This window comes from Anolis carolinensis, chromosome 5 (genome assembly GCF_035594765.1).
Source record: "Anolis carolinensis isolate JA03-04 chromosome 5, rAnoCar3.1.pri, whole genome shotgun sequence".
Classification (NCBI taxonomy): domain Eukaryota; kingdom Metazoa; phylum Chordata; class Lepidosauria; order Squamata; family Dactyloidae; genus Anolis; species Anolis carolinensis.
In genome coordinates, this window is record NC_085845.1 from 158,662,156 (window position 1) to 158,686,588 (window position 24,433).

Genomic DNA, 24,433 nt, shown 5'->3' on the forward strand with positions numbered 1-24,433 from the left:
AAATATCTTGTGAACCACATTACAAAAATTGTCATGTTGACACTGTCAGGGTCTAAGGGAATGTGACATAAATTTTATTCATAGAGCAGGAAGTTCTAATCAAAACTGATTTTGTTCTTAAAATATTCGCAGCATTGTTCAAAGAATCTAAAAAGTCACTTGTTATCCTGTCAAGTGAATGAATGGGGAAAAATAAACCTCTAATTGTGAGGTATGCTGTAAATAAATACAAGAATTATATTGTATGAAAGCAGACACATAGCCAGAAAAAGGAGGTGTGGTTGAAACATTTTTTAAATTTTTTTAGCAAATCATGAAGAGTAAGTTCATAACACACAATAATTTAAATTCTATGACTCATTCTATATATTTTATAATATTTTATTTAATATTTCCAGATTTTTTTTCACATAAAAGCAGGAAATTGAGCAGTTGAGTAAAAAGGGGGAGAAAAGGAGGGTAGGAGTAATGGAGTTATTGTTAGTAGGTTAACTCTTTACAAATATCTAGTATGCCACCATGGAATAGGGAGGTTGAGGGGATGGAGGGAAAGACATTGTACAAAATTATAGTTGTTACATCTAATTCTTCATCTCTATTACCCCGGTGGCGAAGTGTGTTAAAGCGCTGAGCTGCTGAACTTGAAGACCGAAAGGTCCCAGGTTCAAACCTCGGGAGCGGCGTGAGCAGTTAGCTCCAGCTTCTGCCAACCTAGCAGTTTGAAAACATGGCAATGTGAGTAGATCAATAGGTACCGCTCCGGCAAGAAGGTAACGGTGCTCCATGCAGTCATGCCGGCCACATGATCTTGGAGATGTCTATGGACAACGCCGGCTCTTTGGCTTAGAAATGGAGATGAGCACCAACCCCCCAGAGTCAGACATGACTGGACTTAAGGTCAGGGGAAAACTTTACCTTTACCTTTTTATTACCCTTACAGACATTAAAGTGTTAAAAAGGTTACAAATTCCATATATCCTTTATAACAAAAAGAGGAATAGTATTGTCATCTAATTAAAAAACCGAATAGTCAAATCTTCTTATATTTTCTGTATTATTCCATGTTCTTTTTGTCTTCTCCTCCAGCTCTTTTTCATTAAAATTTCACCTTAATTGTTCTTATTTATATTATTTCTTTTAACTCTTTTAATTCTTTTAACAAATTTTAATTTTTGTATAAATAATCTAAAGGTTTAGTTTAATCTGTTAGTAAATCAGTATTGTGCAGACAAAAATGTATTATGTACCACTATCACCCCCCCCCCCCCCCAGTACCTTTAATCTGGTACCTGATTATTCAAGAAATACTCGATAGTTGAGGAGAAATTAAAATATAAACTTTTTAAAGCAAGCACAAATTATCATAGTTGTTATATACCTAGAAACATTATAAATTGTATTGAAACTTACATTTTTCTTATGGAGTTTAACCTAGGGAGTCTGATTCTGATGTCAGTTTTGGTGGATTATGTTATTTGCAAGTCAAAAACCAAATGAAATCATGCAAGTTTGAAGTGGTAAGGATCCTGTTTAAGCACTGAAGTTAATGGTGTAGGCAATGTTTTGTGAGCAATTTGACAAAAAAGATGAAAAAATATTACCCTTCCTCCACACTCCTCAATGGTATATTTGGGTATTCAATGCCTGGGGACTCCCCTCTGTCCATTGTACTCAAATTTTCTGTAACAGAAACAGTGTGTACCAGTAGTTGTTCCAGCCTTCTTTAACAAATGCTAAAGGTGCATAGAGGGGCTGTAGGAGGGAGGGGGATTAACTACATTGATTAATGTTCCATTGACACAAGGCAGATAGGAGAAACATTATGTCATTAATTTTCAGTTGGTGATTGGATAAAGCCTATGAAGATGCTGATTTGCAACAAATAACTTGGAAACAGAAGTCCCACAAAAAGGTTTACACCTTCCTGTTAAAGAAGGCAACATGAGACAGAATATTTCCTGCCAAGGATTAATGACTACATTAGCATTCACTTAGGTGCCCTTAGAAATTTTCCCAGCGGGTGCATCAAAGGGAGGAAAATGGCAGGTGAGAGGACATGCAAAAGCCAAGTGCTATCTTTCTATATTTTAGCCTTCTGAAATAAAGATTTTTGAGCATACATGAGATTTTCATGGCTCACTGTAACCAAAAGGATTGTATTTTTTTTAAAAAAATCCTCCTAATAAATTAATCAGGAAGAGGAATGCATAATCAGGAAGAGGAATGCATAACTCCAGCTCCCAAAATCAGCAATACTGGTTCCAGGCATATTTTTTTAAAGTGGTGAAGAACTGTGTTTTAATTTTTTTATTGAATCAGAGGCAGAAAATCCATGGCCTTTCAAGGTGGGACTCTAATTCACATGTCCAAGATAACATGGGCTACTCCTAGGGATAATGCGAGTTATCATCCAGCAACATCTGCAGAATCACGATTTTCCTACCCTTTCATTTAGAAGATACAGTCCTTGGTTTATTTCTGGGACTAATACTGTGGATTATTATAGGCTAATGAACAAAGAAGAGTTCACATCTGCAGAAATCCAAGGTGAAGGAGCATCTAAAAATAGTTGTTGCCTCTCCTCTCACTAACAATTTGTTCATAATAAAACATTATACAAAATAGAACCATATCTATTCTTTTGTCCATGTAGCAAAGCTCAATATGTGTAGGTATGTACCACATGAGAATGAATCAACTCAGAATTTAATCAAGTTGGGTGGGTGGAATTCATCAACATGAGTTATTTTGATGAGTGAAGGCACAGAAAATGTGCATATTTTCCCACAAATGTATCGGTAAGTATGCATGTATGTTTGAAAATATGATACTTGCTGCCCTATTGTAACAATGGTAAACTTGTCTTACCATGAGTTTTTATAATCAATCTCCCTATCCTGTTGTGTTTGTTCTTTCTTTTTGGTTTGGCTTTATTAAAAAAATAATGGTAGTTTTACAAATTCACTGTAATTTTTCCCAAAAATGATAAACCTATTAGGAATCTATATCTCATGCTTGAGGTATAATCCCTCATACAGATTGGTGCACTTGCTAGACCACAAACCAAGTGTACATCCAATCTGTTGCTTCCAAACATAATGAAGAGATGGGCAAATCTACAATCTGCATTTTGATACCAAATACTTAATATACAGTCATTTTTTAATGGTAATGAAAACTGTTAACATTTCTAACCAGATATTCACCCACAGTTCCTCCTGGAAATATGAGGAAGGAATGTGGTTTTCTTCCCTTCTCATTAACTTCAAAAACTGAAACAAAAATAGAACTTCACAAAAACAGTCTTCCCTTCTTGTCATTTCTTAAAAAGCACCTAGATTAGTGTTTATTATAAGTTTAGGCACTGCATTCCATTTTTGTGTCCTTCACCCACAGGACTTACTGTTTCATTACTTTACGGAACCTTGGTGCATATTGTGTACTAAAAGCTACATAAGGTACTTCTGAAACGTACTTTTGTAGTTGCCATGGCATTGCAAATACATTACTCTAAGTTGAATCTGGTCACACAATATCTCACAGGCTCCTTTTATAACCATTATAATGCTTGACTTCAATTTGCACGTCTAAAGCAGAGAAAGAATACCTTGGTATTTCATTGCCTTGAGAAACCTTTGCAAAGCTCCATGGTGGTAAAATTATAAACTTGAGACCTTGGGATAAAAGAAGGATAGAAGAGTGCTTTGGCCCCTCAAAAACACACAACCCTATACTCTGAATTTTGTGATTTAATTGAAATGTAGCTTTTGTAACCCAAAGACCTGTCTTCTATCTGCCCCGTCAGAAAACTTATTTCTCTGTGCTGGTCTTTGAGTTGTTTCAGCCCACTTGAACTTTGCTTACAAATGTCTTTGGATACTTTGTAGTCATAATGGTAGTATTCTCTGTTGTAAATGCTGGTCTTAAGCAGGACACACTTCCTCGTGTTCGTAGATATTATATATTTTTTTCCGTGTCAGGAGCAACTTGAGTCGCTTCTGGAGTGAGAGAATTGGCCGTCTGCAAGGACGTTGCCCAGGGGACGCCTGGATGTTTTGATGTTTTTACCATCCTTGTGGGAGGCTTCTCTCATGTCCCCACATGGAGCTCTCCCCTGGTGGGATTCGAACCTGGCAGCCTTCAGGTCAGCAACCCAACCTTCAAGTCATGAGGCTTTAATCCACTACTCCACCGGAGGCTCCACGATATTGTATTGTATGAATAGCAATGATGTTTTTGATGTTCACTGCCAAGTGGATGTTACAATTTAGAATGTTCAGTTTATTGGAAAACAAAGCAGTTTGCAGCACATCTTCTTTAAGTGAAGGGGAAGCTATCAGTTCAGTTGAGATGAAGGGACATAGACTAAGCCAAGCAAAGTAGTGAAGCTGATAAGTACCTTAGAAGCAAGAAGAATAAAGAAAGAATATGAGGCAGAGGAATGAGAACATAACAACAATAGAGAGTAAGGAATTAAGGCAAGAAGGCTGTAATCAGTAGAAGATACTGAAAAACCTTCACAGTGATTATGACTGAATGCTGCACATTATACATAGACAAAAAAAAAGAGAACAGCTGGGGATACTTTCAGGGTAGCTAAATGAAGTAGAATATAAAAGCTTTTAGTTTTTGCATTGTAACTAGGTTACAATTACTGGGATTCTATTAGCTAGGAACCCTTTGGATACATAAATGCGAAAGATGGGTAGTTCATATGTTGATCTGATACTTACCAACCAATATCAGGAATGAGTGGCTCCCGCAATATGCTTATCAAATTAGGTAGAATAGCTAATACTCAATAGGATGAGATCAGAATTCAAAATGGCCTTGGTAGTTTGGAGAGCTGGGCAAAAACTAATAAAATGAAAAAGTCCTACATCTGTTTACTGACATTATTTTGTCATTTTTAAAGTAAAATATTAAACAAGGCAAAAACACTCCCTCTAGAAAGAGGCAAAAACTAAGTAGCAGTACTCTCTCTCTCTCTCTCTCTCTCTCTCTCTCTCTCTCTCTCTATATATATATATATATATATATACACACACACATACACACACACTAATGTTCAGTTATATACATAATCAGTGACCACCTATGTGCACTTCACATGCAGTTCTAGGCTGCTTATACCGTAGTATAGTATCCAGATCAAGGGTTGTGATAGTTGCACTCTATTCCACTTTGCTTAGACCTTTCCTGGAATACTAAGTACAGTTCCAAACACCACAGTTCAAGAAGGATACAGACAAGCTAGAATAGTCTGGATGAGGGTGGCCAAGATAGTAAAACTTCTGGAAACTTAGGGAACTGAGTATGTTTAACCTGGAGAAGAAAATATTGGAATGTGATATGGTAGATTGCCTTAAATAACTAAAGGAATGTGATACAGAAGCAGATTTTCAGGCTCTGTGGAAGACTGCAGAGAAAAGATGGGGAGAATTGTGTAGTGGACAGCTGCTAGCATGTTGTTAGCATGTTACCTTCAATAAATGCTTTGCAATATTTTCTCATTGAAAGTTGGACTTGTTATAAAAAAGTCAATTACAAGTCTCATGCAACAGATATCCGCATAGGTTTGGTCAGAGTTCTCTGATCTCACAATGATGCAAGATTCCAGTCCTTTTACAAAAGAGAGGTGGAGGAGAATTGGTGAAACAACCTTGGTTTATGTTTAGAAGGAGCTTGGTGAAGACTAGAGAGGGGAGAGAAAAGGTTATATCACAGCAGAAGTACAGGGCTGCTTCAGCCAAAAAAGCAAACATTAAGCGCCAGGCTATAAATACATATAATTGGGCTCAATAAAAATAAGAAAAGTAGGCTTTTCCCATTTATATTATTATCTCTTCCTCTTTAGCAGATGTTATTGCAAGTGTCCAGCATTCATGTGTCATACTTGGAAAAGCTTTTGTAATAAAAATAGGTTGATAGTAGCAGAAAGAGTGATTAAGAAAACAATTTCCACCCCACAGATGGTGATATTATTCCAGCTGAAGTGTAAAACCTTTTGCTAAAAGTCCATTAGTAATAATGTTTTATGAAACAGAATGTTTTTTCATGTGTTTAAACCCTACTTTCCTGATTATTAAGCATAACCCAACTGACTTACACACTCATTGATCTCATCATGGAGTTCCCTGATGCCATTATCAATATGCGATGCTATAAAGTACTTCCCAATAGAGGTGTGCAATTTGGCCAAAAGGCATGCCATTTTGGGGTCCATTTTCAGCTAACCTCTCGTTCTGTTTACTGGGAAATTACTCAAATCGGGAGGAATGTTGCCATTTTCATTTGGCAAAGATTTGGCCCATTGGCTACAATGGGAAATTTCAATCCTCTATCATTTTAAAGCCTATCTGCATGAAACGTACCTAAGTTTTAGACTCCATTTACAACTGCAGGTCTGCCAAGTTTTAGAATAATTCACCAATCTACTGATTTTTAGATTGTGGCGCCGCTGGCTAGTAACCAGTTGCAATAAATCACTACTGACTGAGAGGTCATGAGTTCGAAGCCCGGGTCGGGTTAAGCCTCCGACCATTAATAGCCCTGGCTTGCTGTTGACCTATGCAGCCCCGAAAGACAGTTGCATCTGTCAATTAGGGAAATTTAGGGACGCTTTATGTGGGAGGCTAATTTAACTAATTTACAACACCATAAAACTGCCAGCAAAACACGAGGAAAGGAATGAGGAAGTACAGCCACTACTGGACAGTGAAGCAACAGCTCCCCCTGTGGCCGGAATCGTGAAGCTGGAAAAATGTTTTAAAAAATGCCTCTGAGTCTGTCTACTGTATGTTGTTTGTCTGTTGGCATTGAATGTTTGCCATATATGTGTTCATTGTAATCCGCCCTGAGTCCCCTTCGGGGTGAGAAGGGCGGAATATAAATACTGTAAATAAATAAATAAATAAATTTAAAATAAGACAAACTGCAAAAGAAGGTTCTGGGAATTTTAATTGCCGGTTGTGTCAATTCTCAGCCAATCAAAGCATGGACACAATCAGGCCTTTTATTGGCTGAGAAACACACACAGAGAAAAAAACTTCAACTCCCATCATGCTCTGAGAGAAACTCAGAGACTGGGTTGTTGTATGTCTTTCGGGCTGTGTGGCCATGTTCCAGAAGTATTCTCTCCTGACATTTCGCCCACATCTATGGCAGGCATCATCAGGGGTTGTGAGGTATGGATAAACTAAGTAAGGAAAGGAAAGAATATATATCTGTGTAGAGTCCAGGGTGTGGCAAGAATCCTTTGTCATTGGGAAGCCAGCATTAATGTTTCAGTTAATCACCCTAATTAGCATTGGAAAGGTTTTCGCCTCTTGCCTGGGGGCATCCTTTGTTCTTAATGTCCATCCCATTCAAGTGCTGCTGGGAAAGCAAGTTCCCAGCAGAGCCCTCTCTGGCGGAGGAGCCTAGGAAACTTTTCCACTGCCAAGGAGGAAGAAACGACACTGCAGGATCTTCTCCAGGAGCCTTGTGGCAAATCCCTGCCTCAGGTATAATGCAGATATAACTCCATCCTCTCCAGTAGTTGATAAATCCAGCACTTTTGATCTATTTTGCCGAGCTTTTCCGTTCTCTCCTCCTTGTTCTGTTTTCAGGAGATTACATGAAACGGAACACTGAATATTACAAATTACTTTTAGTCAAACTGATTCAGGTCCAAGCCTACTTCCCAACCATCTGTAGGCCTTTATGCACAGCCCAAACCAGTCTGCAGATGATGGGGTTAAAAAAGGTACAAGGTTTTACATAGCGCAACTCTCAGACAATGCTAGGATCTGACTGAAGCTAGAAACAATAATGAGAGTGCTGATCTATAATATGTCTCCAGCTCCCAGACTATGATGCATTGGCTCCTTCTCTTACATGCCCCCCAAGTCGTTATTCTTGATGCTTACCACATACATTTGTCTGTCAGATTTACCTACTGCTTTTAATTTTACAAAACCTCCAAAGAATAAAATGTGGCTGAGACTAAAATGCACATTTTATGGCTGACATCCCATTACTGACATAGTCTACCTTACATTTCTGTATGTCTTTTGTTGTTGTTCCAGGAGTCAGCATTTTCTTTCATTCTTTGTGATATTCAGCATCCCCCCCTCCATATACTATTCACCCCATTACATTAACATCCCTTCCCGACCATTCATTTGCTGGTGGAGGTCAGAAAAGCACTAGCTGTGTACCTAGAATTAGACATAGACCAATGACATCATCCATTGAGATCTCTTGAAAACCCCAGTAGGTCTTGGTGGAAGAAGTCCTTATTTTGCATTTGATATGGGAACATAATTAGGTGCTTCTCTGATCCCTCTCACTATCCACAAGCAATGGAATGGCAAGGGGTCAAGGCTTCTGTCGAGCAAAAATGAGTTCTGGGAGAGGTAACACGCACATGGGATCCCATCCTTAAAAAATATATATGAGAAATATTATACTCATCTACCTTCTTTCAAGGGCTAGCATTGCTTGTGTAAAACGTCTGCAAATATCGACTGGGATCCTGTTGATAGCATATGCTGGTGTAACCTTGCATTATACTAGCATATCGACTTTTCTTATTGTGGTAGGAAGAAATGTCTACTTGAACCTGGATATCTCTTTCAACAAGATCATTTGGGCTGCTGCTTTGTTGCCAGGAGAAAGGAAATTCTATGGCCCTCTGGGAGGGTGATAGTTCTTCCTCCTTCTCAGCTTGCACCCAGATGCCATCTAATGCCTGCCCCCGTGCACAGCATGCGAGCAGAAAGGGAAGATTTTTAGAGTTGGAAGGAGTCAAAAGACCCATCTAATTAAACCCTGCAATGCAGGAAAACACCATTAAAATATTCCTGAAAGACGTCAATGCAACTTCTATTTAAATGCCTCCAAAGAATGAGAGACCACCAACATCTGTTCCACTCTTCAACATTTCTTCTTACCTGTTGATGGCATAAACTGTGCAATAAATGTGCAAAAGGATATTCAGTACATCTTTGTACAATAAGCCTCTACACATTTAGCCTATGTGCCATTTCTGGAGCATGCCCCATGCCATGATATCTGACTATGTTTTTGCAGGTAATCCAGAAGATGACTCATACATACTTCCAGTTGTGAAAGCTTCTTTGGTGCTTCCTGACATTCCTCATTAAATGGTTCTTAGATCATGCCCCAGAAGCTGAGAGTTTGGATTAAAATATAGGGAAGGGGAAGAGGAGGTACCATTTGTGGAACATTTTGCTCTATCAAGTTGCTGTAGAATTATGGCAAATGCATTCTACAGTTGAGCAATGAATCTTTCCATTTGGAGAGTCATTCCAGAAGCATACCCGAGTTCAGTTGATCCTGTTTTGATCATTGCCTTTGCAAATAAAGGTAAAACAGTTCTGCTTGTGAGAGAATAATGCTTAGGGCATAGTAACCATGCCTCACAAAATGGCAATATACCATTTTACACAGGAACATGTTTTCTAATATTTGAGATGGATTCCTAATATATTTTTAGATATCACTGAGCATAATCAAAAGATTATGAAAAAAATGAAAATAGCCTGCATTCAACATACAGCTCAAACTGTTAATGTTTTGTTGGTTTCCTTCCAAAGGTCACTTGATGCTCACTGGTTTTATGTGGGGGTTTTTTGCTGTGCAGCTTAGGGGGAAATAAAAACCTTAAATGTGAAAAGTCAAAATGACTAATTTGCAACTGTTCAAGGCATTGCTTCATAAATTGCCTAAATTCAATCTCGCTTACAATAATTTATTAATGCAAGAAAGAATTTCCTCTTTCTGTGGAAAATAAACATATAAGCTATGAAATTGTAGATTCCAAAAGAAAGGGGATTTGAAAAAAGGATTTTTCCTCTTTCATTAAAAGGAGGAGGATGCTAGGTAAGATCAAAAACAAGAAGAACACTTGAGCTATCTGCTTGTCAGTCATCAATAATGGCAAATTCTGAAGCAGATGCACATCATGACAGTTGAATCTTGCCTGTTCAAAACCGGGCTACCCCCAATGGTTCTTCATTCCAACAGGGATAGCTATATAAAACTATATATTGTTCTCTGAAAATCTTCCCCTTTCTGTTACTGTGATGGTTCCAGTTAAGCTCAAAAGGAATTGAGTTACAGCTAACATATAGCGAATATCTACTCATCAAACATTGGAGTGTTGCTTCTGCACACTGCAGGAGTAGATATTTTACTCTTCTCTCAGGGAACATTGCCTGCTAAATAAGAATACCCACCCCCCTCCCATAACTGAAGCATGGAATTTGTAGTTTGGTGAGGCACCAGCATTCTTTGGCAGAGAAAACTAAAGACCTTGTAAAACTACAACATTTCATTATTGTAGCATTGAGCTATGGCAGTTAAAGTTGTGTCAAAATGCATTCAATCTACAGTGCAGATGTATCCTAAGTCTTGGGAGATTAAGTTTCTTATCACACTGACCCACAAAACTTGCAGGGTGGGTTTGAGTCAGTTCCTCTTAGCTTGATTTTCTTTGAAGGGTTGTTGTGAAAATAAACTAAGGGTGAGGAAAGCCATCAATGCTGCCTTACATTATGGGAAGAAAGACAGGATAGAAAAGTAATTGATGAAAATTAACTGGTATACTGAGATAATGGGAGTCAATCTGTCTTGGAATTGGGAGAAAAGGTGGATGGATGGATGGAGTGTGAGACTGTTTTGTCTGCATAGTGGAAAGTTACACAGTGTTACCTCTGAAAGGAGAGATACTACTTCTTGATTTTCTTGTTTTGCTTCAGCTCCCCTTAATTGAAATTTAAGCATAGAAAATTAGTACAGAAGTGTTGTGTTGTGGCCAATAGAAGTGACAAACAGAACTGCTTAGTTTGAAATGATTGGCTCCAGAAATGGTGATGGCGAGGAATAGCCTTTTCCATAAAGGTATAAACAAATTTGTTGCAATCAAGAACTATCAGGCCAGATTCACAGATTGGAAAAGTTGCTGGTTTTAACTGTGTGGTTCTGAAGGCTGTAGTCTAAAAAATTGTGTCCCTGCCCCAAGCCCTATTTAAAATGAAGCCTCCAGAGTGAGGGCAATTTATCTAGCATTTTGAAATCCTGGCGACAAGAGTGGAATTATTCCTCTGACCTTGTTATGAGCACTCTCAGAGACACAACTATTGGAGAAAGATGTGCCTTTGCTCTGATCTAACAAGGCAGTTCATATGGTTTATGCTGTTCAAGTAAATGTGTAGCTGGCTCATGTGGTATATTTCCAAAGACAAAAAGAAAAATGAAGCTACCTAGCAGTGAAAACTGAAAAAGATAATGAGATGCTTTCTTGCCATCTAAAATGTCCATTTTTCTGTTCATCTGGGGAAAAAAAATGCCTAGCTTTCTCAAAAATGAGAAACAGATACAAGAGATAAATTGTTTTTAAAAGGGCATGTCAAGGGATTTAAGAGGAAGAAAACATACATCTGTTTGAAGAACAAGACAATAAGGTGTCAACCCAAAGCAAAAGGTTGCATTTTCTTTTCTGTGGAAGAAGAGAAAAATCTCTATGCAAATTATAATAAAAACTGGGAAGGAAACCGCTCATATAGTGCACATTTGTTGTGGTCAAATATTAAACAAACAGGCTAAATGATGTTTCTTTCATTTTTGTTTAGATTTTACTCTTTTGGTGATGGTGGTGGAGGTGGTGTGTTTTCACATTGTTTCCAGCTTATGGCAACCCAAAGGCCACCCTATCATGGCGTTTTCATGGCAAGATTTGTTGGGAGGAGGTTTGCCCTTGCCTTCATCTGAGACTGAGAGAGTGTGACTCACCCAAGGTCAGTGGGTTTCCAAGACTGAGTGGGGGTTTAAATCCTGGTATCTAGGGTCTTAGTCCAGCACTCAAACATACTACCACAATCAGTATCTTTTTAGTGACATACACCAGTGTATTCCCTGGTCCCTTGCCATATTGATTTATTTTAATATTGTAGAAGGCCGCATTCAGCATCTCCTTCTGCAATGGCCCCCTAGGTACACAACAGAAATAGAGGTGCCAACGGCATTTCTCATGAGCATCTGTGGATAAAGGATCAGCCTTAAACTAGAGGAAAGGAGGAGTAGCCTTTTTCAGCTTCAGGTGCTCGATGGCCAGCAACAGTATGGTAAGGTATAACCGTTACTTTTCCTGGTGGCTGGAAATAAAGATTGCGTTCAAATTTGCTATTTTTTTTTTATAACCAGGAAAAACAGTGGGGAAAATGATCAGCTTCCATCCCTTACAAAGCTGTAAATTCATTAGCAGAGAGTTATTATTTATTATAAGCACAGGTAGAATAATGTCAATTGCAGTAATCATTTCATAGTACAAACAGCCTATTATTCAATTTTCTTAACTAGCAGAGGTTTTTTTCATGTCAGGAGCGACTTGAGAAACTGCAAGTCACAAGGATATTTCCCAGGGGATGACCAGAAGTTTGATGTTTTACCATCCTTGTGGGAGGCTTCTCTCATATCCCCACGTGGGGAGCTGGAGCTGCCAGAGGGAGCTCACCTCTTCTCCCTGGATTCAAACCACCAACCTCTCAGTCAGCAGTCCAGCAACACAAGGGTTTAACCTATTGTGCCATTGCGGGTGAGTTTTAGCAGGGAGTTCCTCATTCCTCATGTTCCTCATGTAGGATCTCATTCCTACATCTCCAAATTTAATGTATTTGTGGGGGGGGGGGAAATCCGGGGGGACAACACTCTGCTTTAGCAACTAATGCAATGCCATAGGAAAGCCAAAGATGCTAATTTCAGAATCTCAATTTGGTTTCAGATTTTGAAACAGGACAATTTGATTTTGAATTGGTCAGAAGAGATCATGGCCTGCTTAAATTAATCATTACACTAGGCTCTAGACTGAATCCAAGTAATCCCTGAACAGTCACTGGAGATAGATCTTATCATTAAACCCGGATCTTTCATAAAACACATAGAGGACTGGTGCATGTACATAGTTGGATTTGAAGAAAAAAAAGAGTTGCATTTACAGAGTTCACTCAACCCTCTTGCCACTCTATAGTTTATCTCCCTGGGGTTTGTCTCCTTACATAACTTTTCATCAGGCAGGCTCAGATACTGGAGGGTCAGAACAGCATAGGACTGCAATCTACTCCACATGACCCCTTTGCTGTCTCCTGTGTATTTGGGGCAGCCTCAGGTCTGAAAACATAGACTGACATTGTCATGTACAGTCTGAGCCCAAACTGAAAGTTTGGTGTCATCCTATATTCAGTTTCTCCTGCTTTTTTTTTTACGCTATGTGTTTCACAAAAAGAATAATAATCAAGAAAAATTATGAAACTACATTCCTTTTGTTTAAACATCTATAAAACCCTTTACCTCACTTTAAAGTTTATGTTTATGCTCAATCTGGTATTTACAATTTTCCATATCATAAAGAGCTAGAAGTAGAATAAAAGAGGGGAGGAACATGGTTTAGTTGCAAATATCTACAGCAAAATGAGCTCTGAAGCTTTAAATAAAGTTTTGTCTTTTTTACTTTTTAACTGATTTATGACAAATCTAACAAAGGGGCTTCTTAGTAAGATTTGTTTAGAGGAGGTTTGCCATTGCTTTATTCTTTACACTAAAAAAATTGCTTAGTGTCACCTAGTGATTTTCCGTGGCTGGAAAGGCATTAAAATGCTGGTATTCCAGAACCCAATCCAATATTCAAACCACTGCACATACAGATGTTGATATCACTTGGATCTTTTTGCAAGAGGGAGGAAGCCTAAGCAACTGACCAACAAACCTGTGATAAGTTAACTAATGGCACCAAATCACCAGTGGTTTCTTATCCAAGAGAAACCCAGTAGAGTTTCTTTGAAATATCTCATCAATAGTGAGTATGGAACAATATACAACATGTCTACCAGACAGTATTGGAAAGACCTTACCAGAACCCCCAACTGCAATTTTGTGAATATCAAATTTGATAACTCAAGTTTGAGAAGACTGCTAATTTGAAATCATTTTATGGTAAACACTTTTCTTTGTTTTTTTTTATTTCAGCTGTGCTAAGGCTAAGTTGTTAGAAGTTAAATGATTTAGGATGTTGGGGGCAAGGGAAGAGTTCACTACAGAAAGCATGAACAAGAATTTTCTCACTTCATGATTGATAAGCTTTTAAATAGAGGCTGGATGGCCATCTGTCAGGAGTACTTTGTGTTTTTCCTGCATGGCAGGGTGTTGGACTGGATGGCTCATCTGGTCCCTCCAAAGTCTAATATTTTTTGATTTTATAATAAGCCTTACTATACATTTTAAGAAGACAAACATGCTTTCTGGTGGTTGACATCATGTACCTACGAGATTACAATCTCATCCCATCACACAGCACCTTGTCAACATATGAATACACAGTAATGTATTTCTGAGTACTTTGTAATTATTCCTTCATTGTTTCAAGACAATTCATTGTTTTACATCTGCAAGCAGAATGTCATATAAAGTCCTTCAAGACCAGACAGCAATTACAGTGAGCTAGCTGAGCAATGTGTCAACAATAAAAACCTGCTGTTCATTATTATTATTGCAGGCCAATTCCTGCATCACCAGATGTAACTATGATGACGAGGCTCTGTTGCTCTTAAAAAGAGAGTCCTAAGGAGAAACAGAACAGAGGGGATGTAGCAAGGCTGGAGAATATATTGTTAGATTGCAACTTGCTTCAGCTCTTGCCAATGTAGCTAATTGTGAGGCATGATAGGAGGTGCAGTCTGACAACATCTGAAGGGCCACATGTTCCTGGTATATAGGATTGCAGTATAAGCCTCTTATGAGTTTAGTGGAAGTTAATTAAACTGTGTTATGTAAAAGCAGATTAATTAACCCAGCAAAAACGGTGTTATGAAATGCTTATCAAGCTAGTCTAGGCGTACCTACTTTGCCCAGAAAATTACAATAATTAGCATCTCCACACTCAGATTATGATAGAGAAAACCTAGTGTTTATGTATGTAGAGGGAAGGAAACATAGAGAAAAACAAACACCTGTTTTGTGTAACTCCCTTGGCATGGTTGCCTGGAAAATATCTCAGAACTCTATCCAAAGCTTGAATTAATCATGAGTGTAAATGTATACGAGGAAGTTGGTGTGATATAAATGTACTCAAACATTCCTGAATAAATTACAAGGATGGGGGAGAGGGAGAAAGTGAATGCCATTCGTTCAACTAGTACATTTAAAACATCTTATTCCACTACTCCACTTAGCAGCAACATTTGAAAGATAGTGCCTTATTTATCTCTTTTTCTGTAGAAGACAACATTGATTAGAGCAATAGTGTGACAATGTGTCAAACATCTCATGACCTTTTGGAAGAAATTCCATTTGTTTTCATAAGTTACTGACATCTGGTTTTGTCTATTCATGTTGGGCAGCATCTGACAAGCTTAAATACTATGGAGACATCAGAACCTATCTGATCTTAGATGTTGAGCAGTGTCAAGCCTGGATAATACTTAGATGGGGACTGCCAAGAATACCAGCTACTATAGGCTGTATTTCAGAGGAAGGCAATAGAAAAACATTCTGAGAATTCCAAGGCGCACACACAGGGCTGTAGCCCGGGGGGGGGGGGGGTGTTAGGGGTTCAACCTGAAAATTATCAGGTTAAAAAAAATACCTGGTTTACTCATGAATTTTAACTGGTTTAACTGCTAAGTCTATGAGACACAAAAAATTAAGAGTCCCTCCTGGCACTATTTCAAGCAGATATTGACAGGTCTGTAGCCAAGGGTGGGGGTGGGTTTAGGGGTTCAACCCCCCCCCCCCTGAAATTAAAAAAAAACAATTTTTTTTTCTGGCTATGGCCCTGCACACACACAACATCCACCTACAAAGCCACAGAAAATCAATTGGTTGCCATACCACAAAAAAATGTACACCATCTCCTCACAGATATTTTTCAGTTTGCAAGATGAGTCACAGTAATAGTTAAGTTCTTATTTAAATAGCTTCAGGTCTCTGACCTCCACTTCAAAGCAAAAGATTTCAGGTATATTTCTGTTTCCAGAAAATTAAAATTATAAGGTGTAACTAAATTAGATGGCTGCAGGACTTTGACGAGGCTTGGGTGTGATGCAATCTCAGAGGTACACAGAAATAAAGAATTTATTGCCCCAAAACTCTGTGCTCCGAACTTACAACCCTCTCTTTGCTTCCTTTCTATCATCTATGTAGTAATAGAACTAAACATAGCAGAAGAGGTAAGCTTGTTCTTTCTCTTCTTCACCTCATGCTGACTAACATATTGGTGGCTGTGGTCTGATTTCAATGAGACAGTGAATCAGATTCAGAATTAAGGTTGAAGTGTAAAGAAGTTGTCCAGGGTGCTAAAGCTATTTGAGAGGCAGTGTTCAGCACCTTGGATATCTCCTTTAAAGCTTGGGCAACAACTTGTTGCATATTCACCACTTCCTTAATATTGGAGTTACAAGCTGCTACTGGACAAACAGCATGCCAGAACAGAAACAATGACAGTCAAGTGAGGACTGAATTTCAGATCTGAAATTATTTCAGAAAAGTTTAGTGTTTAGTCATTTCTGTATGTGTGCTTATTAGGTTTGTAATGGGTGTTCTTAGTGTATGAATAATTTCCCTCATTTTAAGATGGATGACAGTTTTATGATTATTTTTATGCTGGTTTCATATTGGGTTTTTATGGCTCTCTGGTTTTTTTTATGCTGGTTTTATTTTATTTTTTGATGACATGTGGCCACTGGTAATATAATGCTGTAGGATTTCAGGAACAACCTATCCATATATCATTATCCCATTGGGCTGGCTTCTAGCATAAAGTCTTTCATAACCATGTACTTTATTTTTAACTCAGTGATTGTCTGCTTACCTTTCTCCAAAAATAGGTTGTTGTTGTTGTTGTTGTTGTTTTGATTATCTGAAGTGAGACTAGAAGGTTATTATGTCCTTAGAAATCATGCCAACTAGCTGGGGCTTTTCTTTCCCTTGTGGCTGACAATTTTAGCTGTATGACACATTGTGCCCACTTAAGTCACTGAGCAAGCTGACTGATAGGACTAGGCAGCACTATCATGGCAATGACGAGCTAGCATGAGATTGTAAAGATAAAAAGAACCCTCAATGCCACTGCTGGCTGAAGCTGAAAAAACTGGATTGCTAGCTTTAAAAACATGGAGATCCCAGAGGACATATACTTCAGGCCATAGCGGCTCACATTGGTTTCCTTTCTAGATATATAAAAAACAAAGCTTGAAAAGGCTTTTTAAAATCAAAGTTCTGGGAGCTCTACCCCAAAACCAGCTTTCCCAATTCTACTCTAAGTGATAGAAAACAGTTTGTGTTTTCATTTGATTACATCGTTAGTTGTAGTGATAATGGGCTAAATAGGTATTGATTATCCTTCAAAAGAAATAAATAATTCATATTTTCATCCTTCATAATGATCCGTATTTGTCAAAGTCTGCAGTTATAGAAATAAGTGCTAAAAGTGAAGGAAACAGTCAATTCCATAGAGGCTGCAACAGGTGAGACTTCAGTCACTCTCATGTAAAGAAAGACCTAATTAATTAAAATGTAATTCAGATACATTCTGCCCCCTCCAGTTAATCATCTGCTCATGGCTATTAGTACTAGTATGAAAGCAGGGTGAAGATATTATGCTGCAAAAAAGCTTATTAGCATATATTATAAATAGCACAAGAAGACACAAATTACTGATTAAAAGGCAAAACCAAGCACATAAATTTAAAGCAGCCATCTGGGTACGGCAGAATAAATGGAAAACAAAACAAATCTGCACAATTTAGAATATGTCTGATACATACAGACTGATCCATACAGCCCCATCCCATCAGATCTAGGCCCCCAGTTTCTTCTATTTGTTTGGGATCATCAGAACAGAGGAATGATCAAATGCCTGGCAGCCAAAATAGCATAGCTGACCACCTGTTATACAAGTTGACTCTAGAAAGAGAATCCAGAAAACCTTCCCTCTATTCCCAACATAGAAGCAGCAGCATGTGTGATGAACATAAATCTCAGTTCAATGTTCTGGAGTGCACCAGAATGCATAATACCCTCCCTATTCCGTCAACGAGAAATAAACATTCAGGTCTGTAGAGGCTACAGTTAATACATGAAGGAGAAAACCTGTTATCCTGAATAAATAGTTTTCAGCAGGTAAAGCCTACACGTCAAACTATGCCTACTTAAATCCCTATTATCAAGTTCAAGAGCCTTGTCCCGCTTTTTAAAAAATATAGAATCAATACATTGTAATACACCTACCCACTGAACCTGCCCATCACATATGCCACAAGGAAGGACTTTGTTGCAAATGTTGAGTTGAAATATCTTTTCTCACAACCTCTGAGGATGCCTGCCATAGATGTGGGTGAAACGTCAGGAGAGAATGCTTCTGGAACATGGTCATATAGCCTGGAAAACTCACAGCAACCCACTGGGTTTTTATTTATCATTCTTTTTTCTATCCATCTTTTAAAAATCTACAGAAACTTCCACATTTTTGTCACACGTTTATGGAGTGCATTATATTTAAATTGTCTATTCTACACTGCTGTCACTAATGCAGATGTGAAGGAACTTGCATGTATAAACCTTTCAAGAATATTTTGTGGAAATAAGCAGTTTACAGGAAACATTTAAATGCTGCTGTTGGCAGGATGGTTGAATTCTACACTCATCAGATCTTCATAACAAATGCATTCTATAGAAGGGAAGAGAGGATAATATGCAGAATTATAAGCATTGCACTGTTTCAGAGAATGTCTACTAATAGATATATGTGAATTCCACCTGAATATGGATGGTTTGTTATATATTTTTTCACTGTAACTATTGTTGTTATTGATATGGTATCTGTTGTAGTACTTGCCTTGTCACTAGTTGGGTTCAAAACCTTTCAGTTTAGATACTGAACTGCAGATAGATGGATTTGGGTTGAGATAATAAATATGAAGCTATGAAATTAAGCCTATTAATGTCAGTATGTTTGCCTGTTTTGGTTGTCAACAGATCTACAAAGTCTACAGTAAATATCTTTTCTAAATTTGAGTTTTTTCTCACTTCTGATGTTTGAGATCCTTTATAATTGGAGATGTCAAGGATCAAACTAGAATATTATGTTTCTCCAACAGTGCAATTATATGTGGAAGAAAGTAGCCAGAAAGACATTCCTTTGGGACACAATGGGGGACAATTATTCCACTGTGTAGTAAACAATGTGCTGGATATGTGCATATGTTATACAGACAAGACTCTGCCATCCTATTTGTGAAAGATTAGAGGTACGTTTTAATGGGGACTTTCACCTCAAGTTTACTCAAACAAGTCAGTAAATTTTGAGAGAGCAGAAATGATTCAACATATACAATTTTGGTTTATTTCTAAACCGAGAAGCGGGGGGGGGGGGGGGGAGCATATTGAGAATATAATTGGAAGCCCATATAATTATCCTTAGGAACTTTGATGAACAACAGATTAGAAGTTTAAAACTTTGAAATGAATAATTTTCTCATTTAATTTGTCATGATACTAGAGAGGTAGTGGCAGGCTTAGATATTTTGGTTATCTGTATTATCTTTTCTAAAACCACTACAGTAATATTTCTCCAGTTAGATATACTGCGTTTCTACTATTTTATGATGCTGTGCTCGAGATGTGTGTGATGTGCATCCATTTTTATTACGTGCATTGAGGTGCTACTAACAATAACATTTAATTCTTTAATAGTTCTAATGAGTGTTTTAATAAAGAGGGGAATGCTAATCTACAGTGCTGCTAATTTAATAATACATCTAATCTTAATATTTATCCTAGATGGAAAATACAAATCTCCAAAATTAGATCTTATTAAGGGAGCACATTAAATACAGATATCCAGTCATTCTAAGAGACAGATATGTCACAGAGTGAGAGTCTCTCTCCCTCTTTTTCTGAAAACATCTTGTTGGTTTATTGTTAGTTCTAAAATAACTTTGTACCTCTTTTCATGCAAAGCATATCCAGGCAATGAACAGCAGCCAAACCAGAATGTGGGTATAAAAGGTAAAGGTTTCCCCTGACGTTAAGTCCAGTCGTGACCGGCTCTGGGGGTTGGTGCTCATATCCATTTCTAAGCTGAAGAGCCGGCGTTGTCCATAGACATCTCTAGGTCATGTGGCCGGCATGACAGTGCCATTACCTTCCTGCCAGAGCGGTACCTATTGATCTACTCATATTTGCATGTTTTCGAACTGCTAGGTTGGCAGGAGCTGGGGCTAATAGCAGGCGCTCATTCCGCTCCTGGGATTTGAACCTGGGACCTTTTGGTCCACAAGTTCAGCAGCTCAGCACTTTAACGCACTGTGCCACCAGCTGCATCTACACTATAGAACTAGTGCAGTTTGACACTTTAACCGCTATAGCTCAATGTTATGGGATCCTAGAAGTTGTAGTTTTACAAGGTTTTTCATCAACTCTGCCAAAGGTTGCTAGTGCCCCACCAAATACTGTTGTCATGGCAGTTAAAGTGTTGTTCAGCTGCATTAATTCTACAAGTAGATGCACCCATAAGTAAAATGTAACACAGTGTTTGACATTTTTTTTTCATGTCAGGAGCAACTTGAGAAACTGCAAGCTGCTTCTGGTGTGAGAAAATTGGCTGTCTGCAAGGATGTTGTCCAGATGTTTTGATGTCTTTACCATCCTTGTGGGAGGCTTCTCTCATGTCCCCTCATGGAACTGGAGCTGACAGAAAGAGCTCCCCAGGTTGGATTCGAACCAGCAACCTTCAGGTCAGCAACTCAACCTTCAAGTCAGCAGTACTGCCAGAACAAGGGTTTAACCCATTGCGCCACTGGGGCTCCTAAGTGTTTTACATGACTTCAGATCAACAGAACTATGCGAAGAGATACAGTATCATTTGCACTGTGAAAAGAGAGAAAGAAAAATGCATGGCATCTCATTTTTACATGCCTTTTATTCCATATTCAAACAGATCTGTTTCAAGTTTCCTCTTTGCTTTGCTTGTGTGTCCCTGTGAGGCTCAGGATAATAATTCATGCAGTTGTTCATGAGCTTTCAGAATTCTACTTCATACAACAGTCTTTCTTAAGGGATTCCAGAAACAACAAATTAATGACAAGAAACATACTTCTGAGATTAGGATCTAAAATTTCCCCAACAGCTCTAGCTTCTGGAGATATCAAGAAGTCAATTGAATCAGATTTCCTTTTATAGTTCAGCGTCTATTGAAGGATTAGAGGGGGATTCTCCAGTGGCACAATTTGCCCTATGCCCAATTGATGCTTACAGCCTTCCTTCAGCCAATGCAAAACAGAGGGTGTGCCACATTTTAGATAGAATTCAAATGCTAATACCAGAGATACTGTTTAATCATCGAGCAGTGAGTAGGTCAGATTCAGTGGGTGCATTTGAGAATTCCAAATGCAATAAGAGCAGATTTCTGAGCTCACAGGATAGGAGAAGCCAGAATTGGTTTCTAGGCATGCCCAATTAGTGTCATGTAACCACTTCCGCAATGCACCGTTCAGTTTTTAAGATGTCATTGTTAATGGCTGCGAAGTGAAATATGTCAAATACATAATGGGAAATAAATACTGTCCAGTGTACCCACTGCATGCTCATAAAGTTATTTGGATGTCAATTTTTCAACACAATTTAATACAAAGAATGAATGTCAAAAAAGTGTATAAACTTTTCCTGAGAGATGAAAAGGGATTCATTTTCAGTGTGGCTACTTAACTAAAACTTACTCCCCTACCCTATATATTTTTATTTAAAATATACATTAAAACACAAGGTGGGCAGTGGAAATCATGCCTATAACTAAACCAGTTGTGCTAGGAAATGAAAGAAAGCCAGCTGGGAAATAATCTCTTCTCTACCAAAATGTGAAATTTATAAACTTGTATTGGCATTAGTGATTTTTTTAAAAAAGAAAACCATAGCCATTATTTGTTATTCACAAATACCAAATAATTTTAGTCATTAGTAATGTATTACTAGGAGCTCCCGGTGGCACAGTGGGTTAAACCACTGCACTGCTGAACTTGCTGACCAAAAGGTCAGTGGTTTGAATCCGGGGAGTAGGATGAGCTCCTGCTGTTAGCCCCAGCTTCTACCAACCTAGCAATTCGAAAACATTCGTATCCCCACTGCAGAATTATCATAGGTTGTACCACATTAACTACTATGGCTCAATGCTATAGAATTCTGAAATCTGTAGTTTTGTGAGATACCTATGGTATCTTTTTCTGGAATCCACTGCCTAAACCTACTTCACTTTTCAAGGTCAGTTCATGGTATGTGGTGACGATCCTCCACCATCAGCAAAAATGCTACAATCTTATCAAATTTCTGTGTAGTTCTAGGGAGGCTGTTGAAATTCAGTGCACACTCTTTTGAAGTCAATGGCAAAACTGCTGTTGTCATTAATGGTTCTGTGAAAGCTTAGGTTGGAAAAACCTGTTAACCTTTTGCACAACAAACCACCCACCAGCTACACAAAGACTGAGATGTGTGCTGACTGCTTTCATTTCTTAAAGCTGTTCTGTTTTTCTCGTTGCTCTCTGCTCCTTTTATTTTAGCCTCATATTCTGGTTTCTGACTATAGAACTAGCACAATGTTGCATGTCATATTTTTAATAGGATCAAATATTTATTTTCGGTTGACTTCCACAATTTTTCAAACATATACATACATTCAGAGAGGAGTTGAATTTACAGAGATCAGTTATTTTTTTAAGTTTGGGGGGCGGGGATAAGCATGCCAGATCCAGGGCCCATGCCATACGCCTGCAAGTTGTGAGTACATTTAATATCTCAGTTCCTGCATAACTAGGTATTACTAGCAATTACTGTTGCTTTAAAAGAAAATAATCAGTTTTCTTGTAAGGAAACATATAGTTGTTTTCTCTTGTTTTAAGAAAAATATAGATTCGCCTGACCTGTGGTACAAAACACATTCTCTTCCTAATACTCATCGCATTGTCACTAAACAACAGAGAATGAGCAAAGGTGTGAAATATGGATATTTCCCCACCACCACACTGAGTGGAGACATCCTTCCTGTATGTATGAGTGTTTATATGCCTTGAAGTCACATGTCATGTCAACGTATAGTGACCCCATGGATTTCATGATTTTGCAAACCATGTAAGATGCAGAATACAGTTAAATTGATTACTTCACTTACTCCTGAATGACATTTCTTCTTAAATTTTCATTTCCGACTCAAAATATCCCAGTTCTGATCGTTAAAGTTGTTTTCCTCATTACAGTGTATTCATTCCATTTCTTGTTTTTGTGTGTTTAACTTTCCCTGATAGATGTTTCTCACAGACTGTTGTTGTTGTTGTTGTTGCAGCTGCTGCTACTGCTCTCCTCCTCTTCCTTTATACGCTGCTTTTTCTGTCCACAAAGGAGACTCAAAGCAGCTTACATTAAAATTATTTCAATACAATTTAAGATATACAAATATACAAACATTAAACAGAACTAAATATCAATACTATTAAAAGTTCACAGTTAAAATAATATGCTTGTGCAGCTTTGTACTTTCTTGTCAGCTGTGAGCAAGTCAATAGGTGAACGTCAATTTCAGCTTGACTCTACAGTACTGTTTATGCTTCTACTCTGAGATTCCATGGTAATTCACTGAGTGTATTCTGACCTGAATCTCTTTCTTGTATATCATTTTGGATTCTCCCATCATAGGATTTTCTTAATAAAAGATATTCAAAAAGTTGTGACTCTGTCTCCTTTTACGAAGTACTAACCCATTCTAGCTATGGTGTCAGTGCTGTTGTCTCTGAGAGATCCTCTGCCAATGTCACGCTCCCTACAACTCCTATTACTCGGTAGGTGTTTAGTGTGGCTTCTCAGCAAAAACTTATTTGGGAGACAACTGTTAGCATGATCTCTTGTCTCACAGGAGCATGCAATCCCACCAGCACAGAAATGTAGTACATCATGAGTCTCTGTTAGTAACAAATAATTTTTAAATAAATCCCTTTGATTCAAGTGGGTATCTTTCCAATCACAGCATACCCTAAGTGTTCTCACTGTTTTGTTTGATTTTGGGTGCTATATGTGATGTCTATGTTTAATGCTATCACTAGGCCTAATTGGTAACAACAATGAAGCCAATTGACAAGTAGTTTTATATTTTGCCTGCAAAATACTCTTCCTGTCAGATAATTAAAGCAGGAAGATGTGTTTATCTGATTCTAATGTTCATGGCTATATGCATTATTGCTTAATTAATGGTGTTAAGTGTCTGAACAGATGAAATTGTTCCCCCAGTACAAAGTAAACAGGATTTTTAGTGTGTCATAAATTAGGAAATTAAAAACATTCCAGCAGAATGAAGAAAGATTTTTAGGGACTGCTGTGAAGTAAATTCATCCATGAA

General features: G+C 38.1%; 1 protein-coding gene across 2 annotated transcripts in view; it reads right to left on the bottom strand.

Annotated features, from left to right (window-relative positions):
* The window catches only part of ccdc59 (coiled-coil domain containing 59), a 62,184-nt gene that overhangs the window by 8,571 nt on the left and 29,180 nt on the right, over positions 1–24,433 (bottom strand). The window contains exon 4 of one of the 2 annotated variants that reach the window (XR_010006768.1): positions 1,602–4,399. Coding sequence is in view for 1 of the 2 variants with exons in the window: in XM_062982686.1 (XP_062838756.1) it covers positions 4,337–4,399 (63 nt within the window). In the remaining variant the exon portion in view is untranslated. Of the gene's footprint in view, positions 1–360; positions 4,400–24,433 lie in introns of those variants that run through there. The other variant, XM_062982686.1, reaches the window with a different exon arrangement.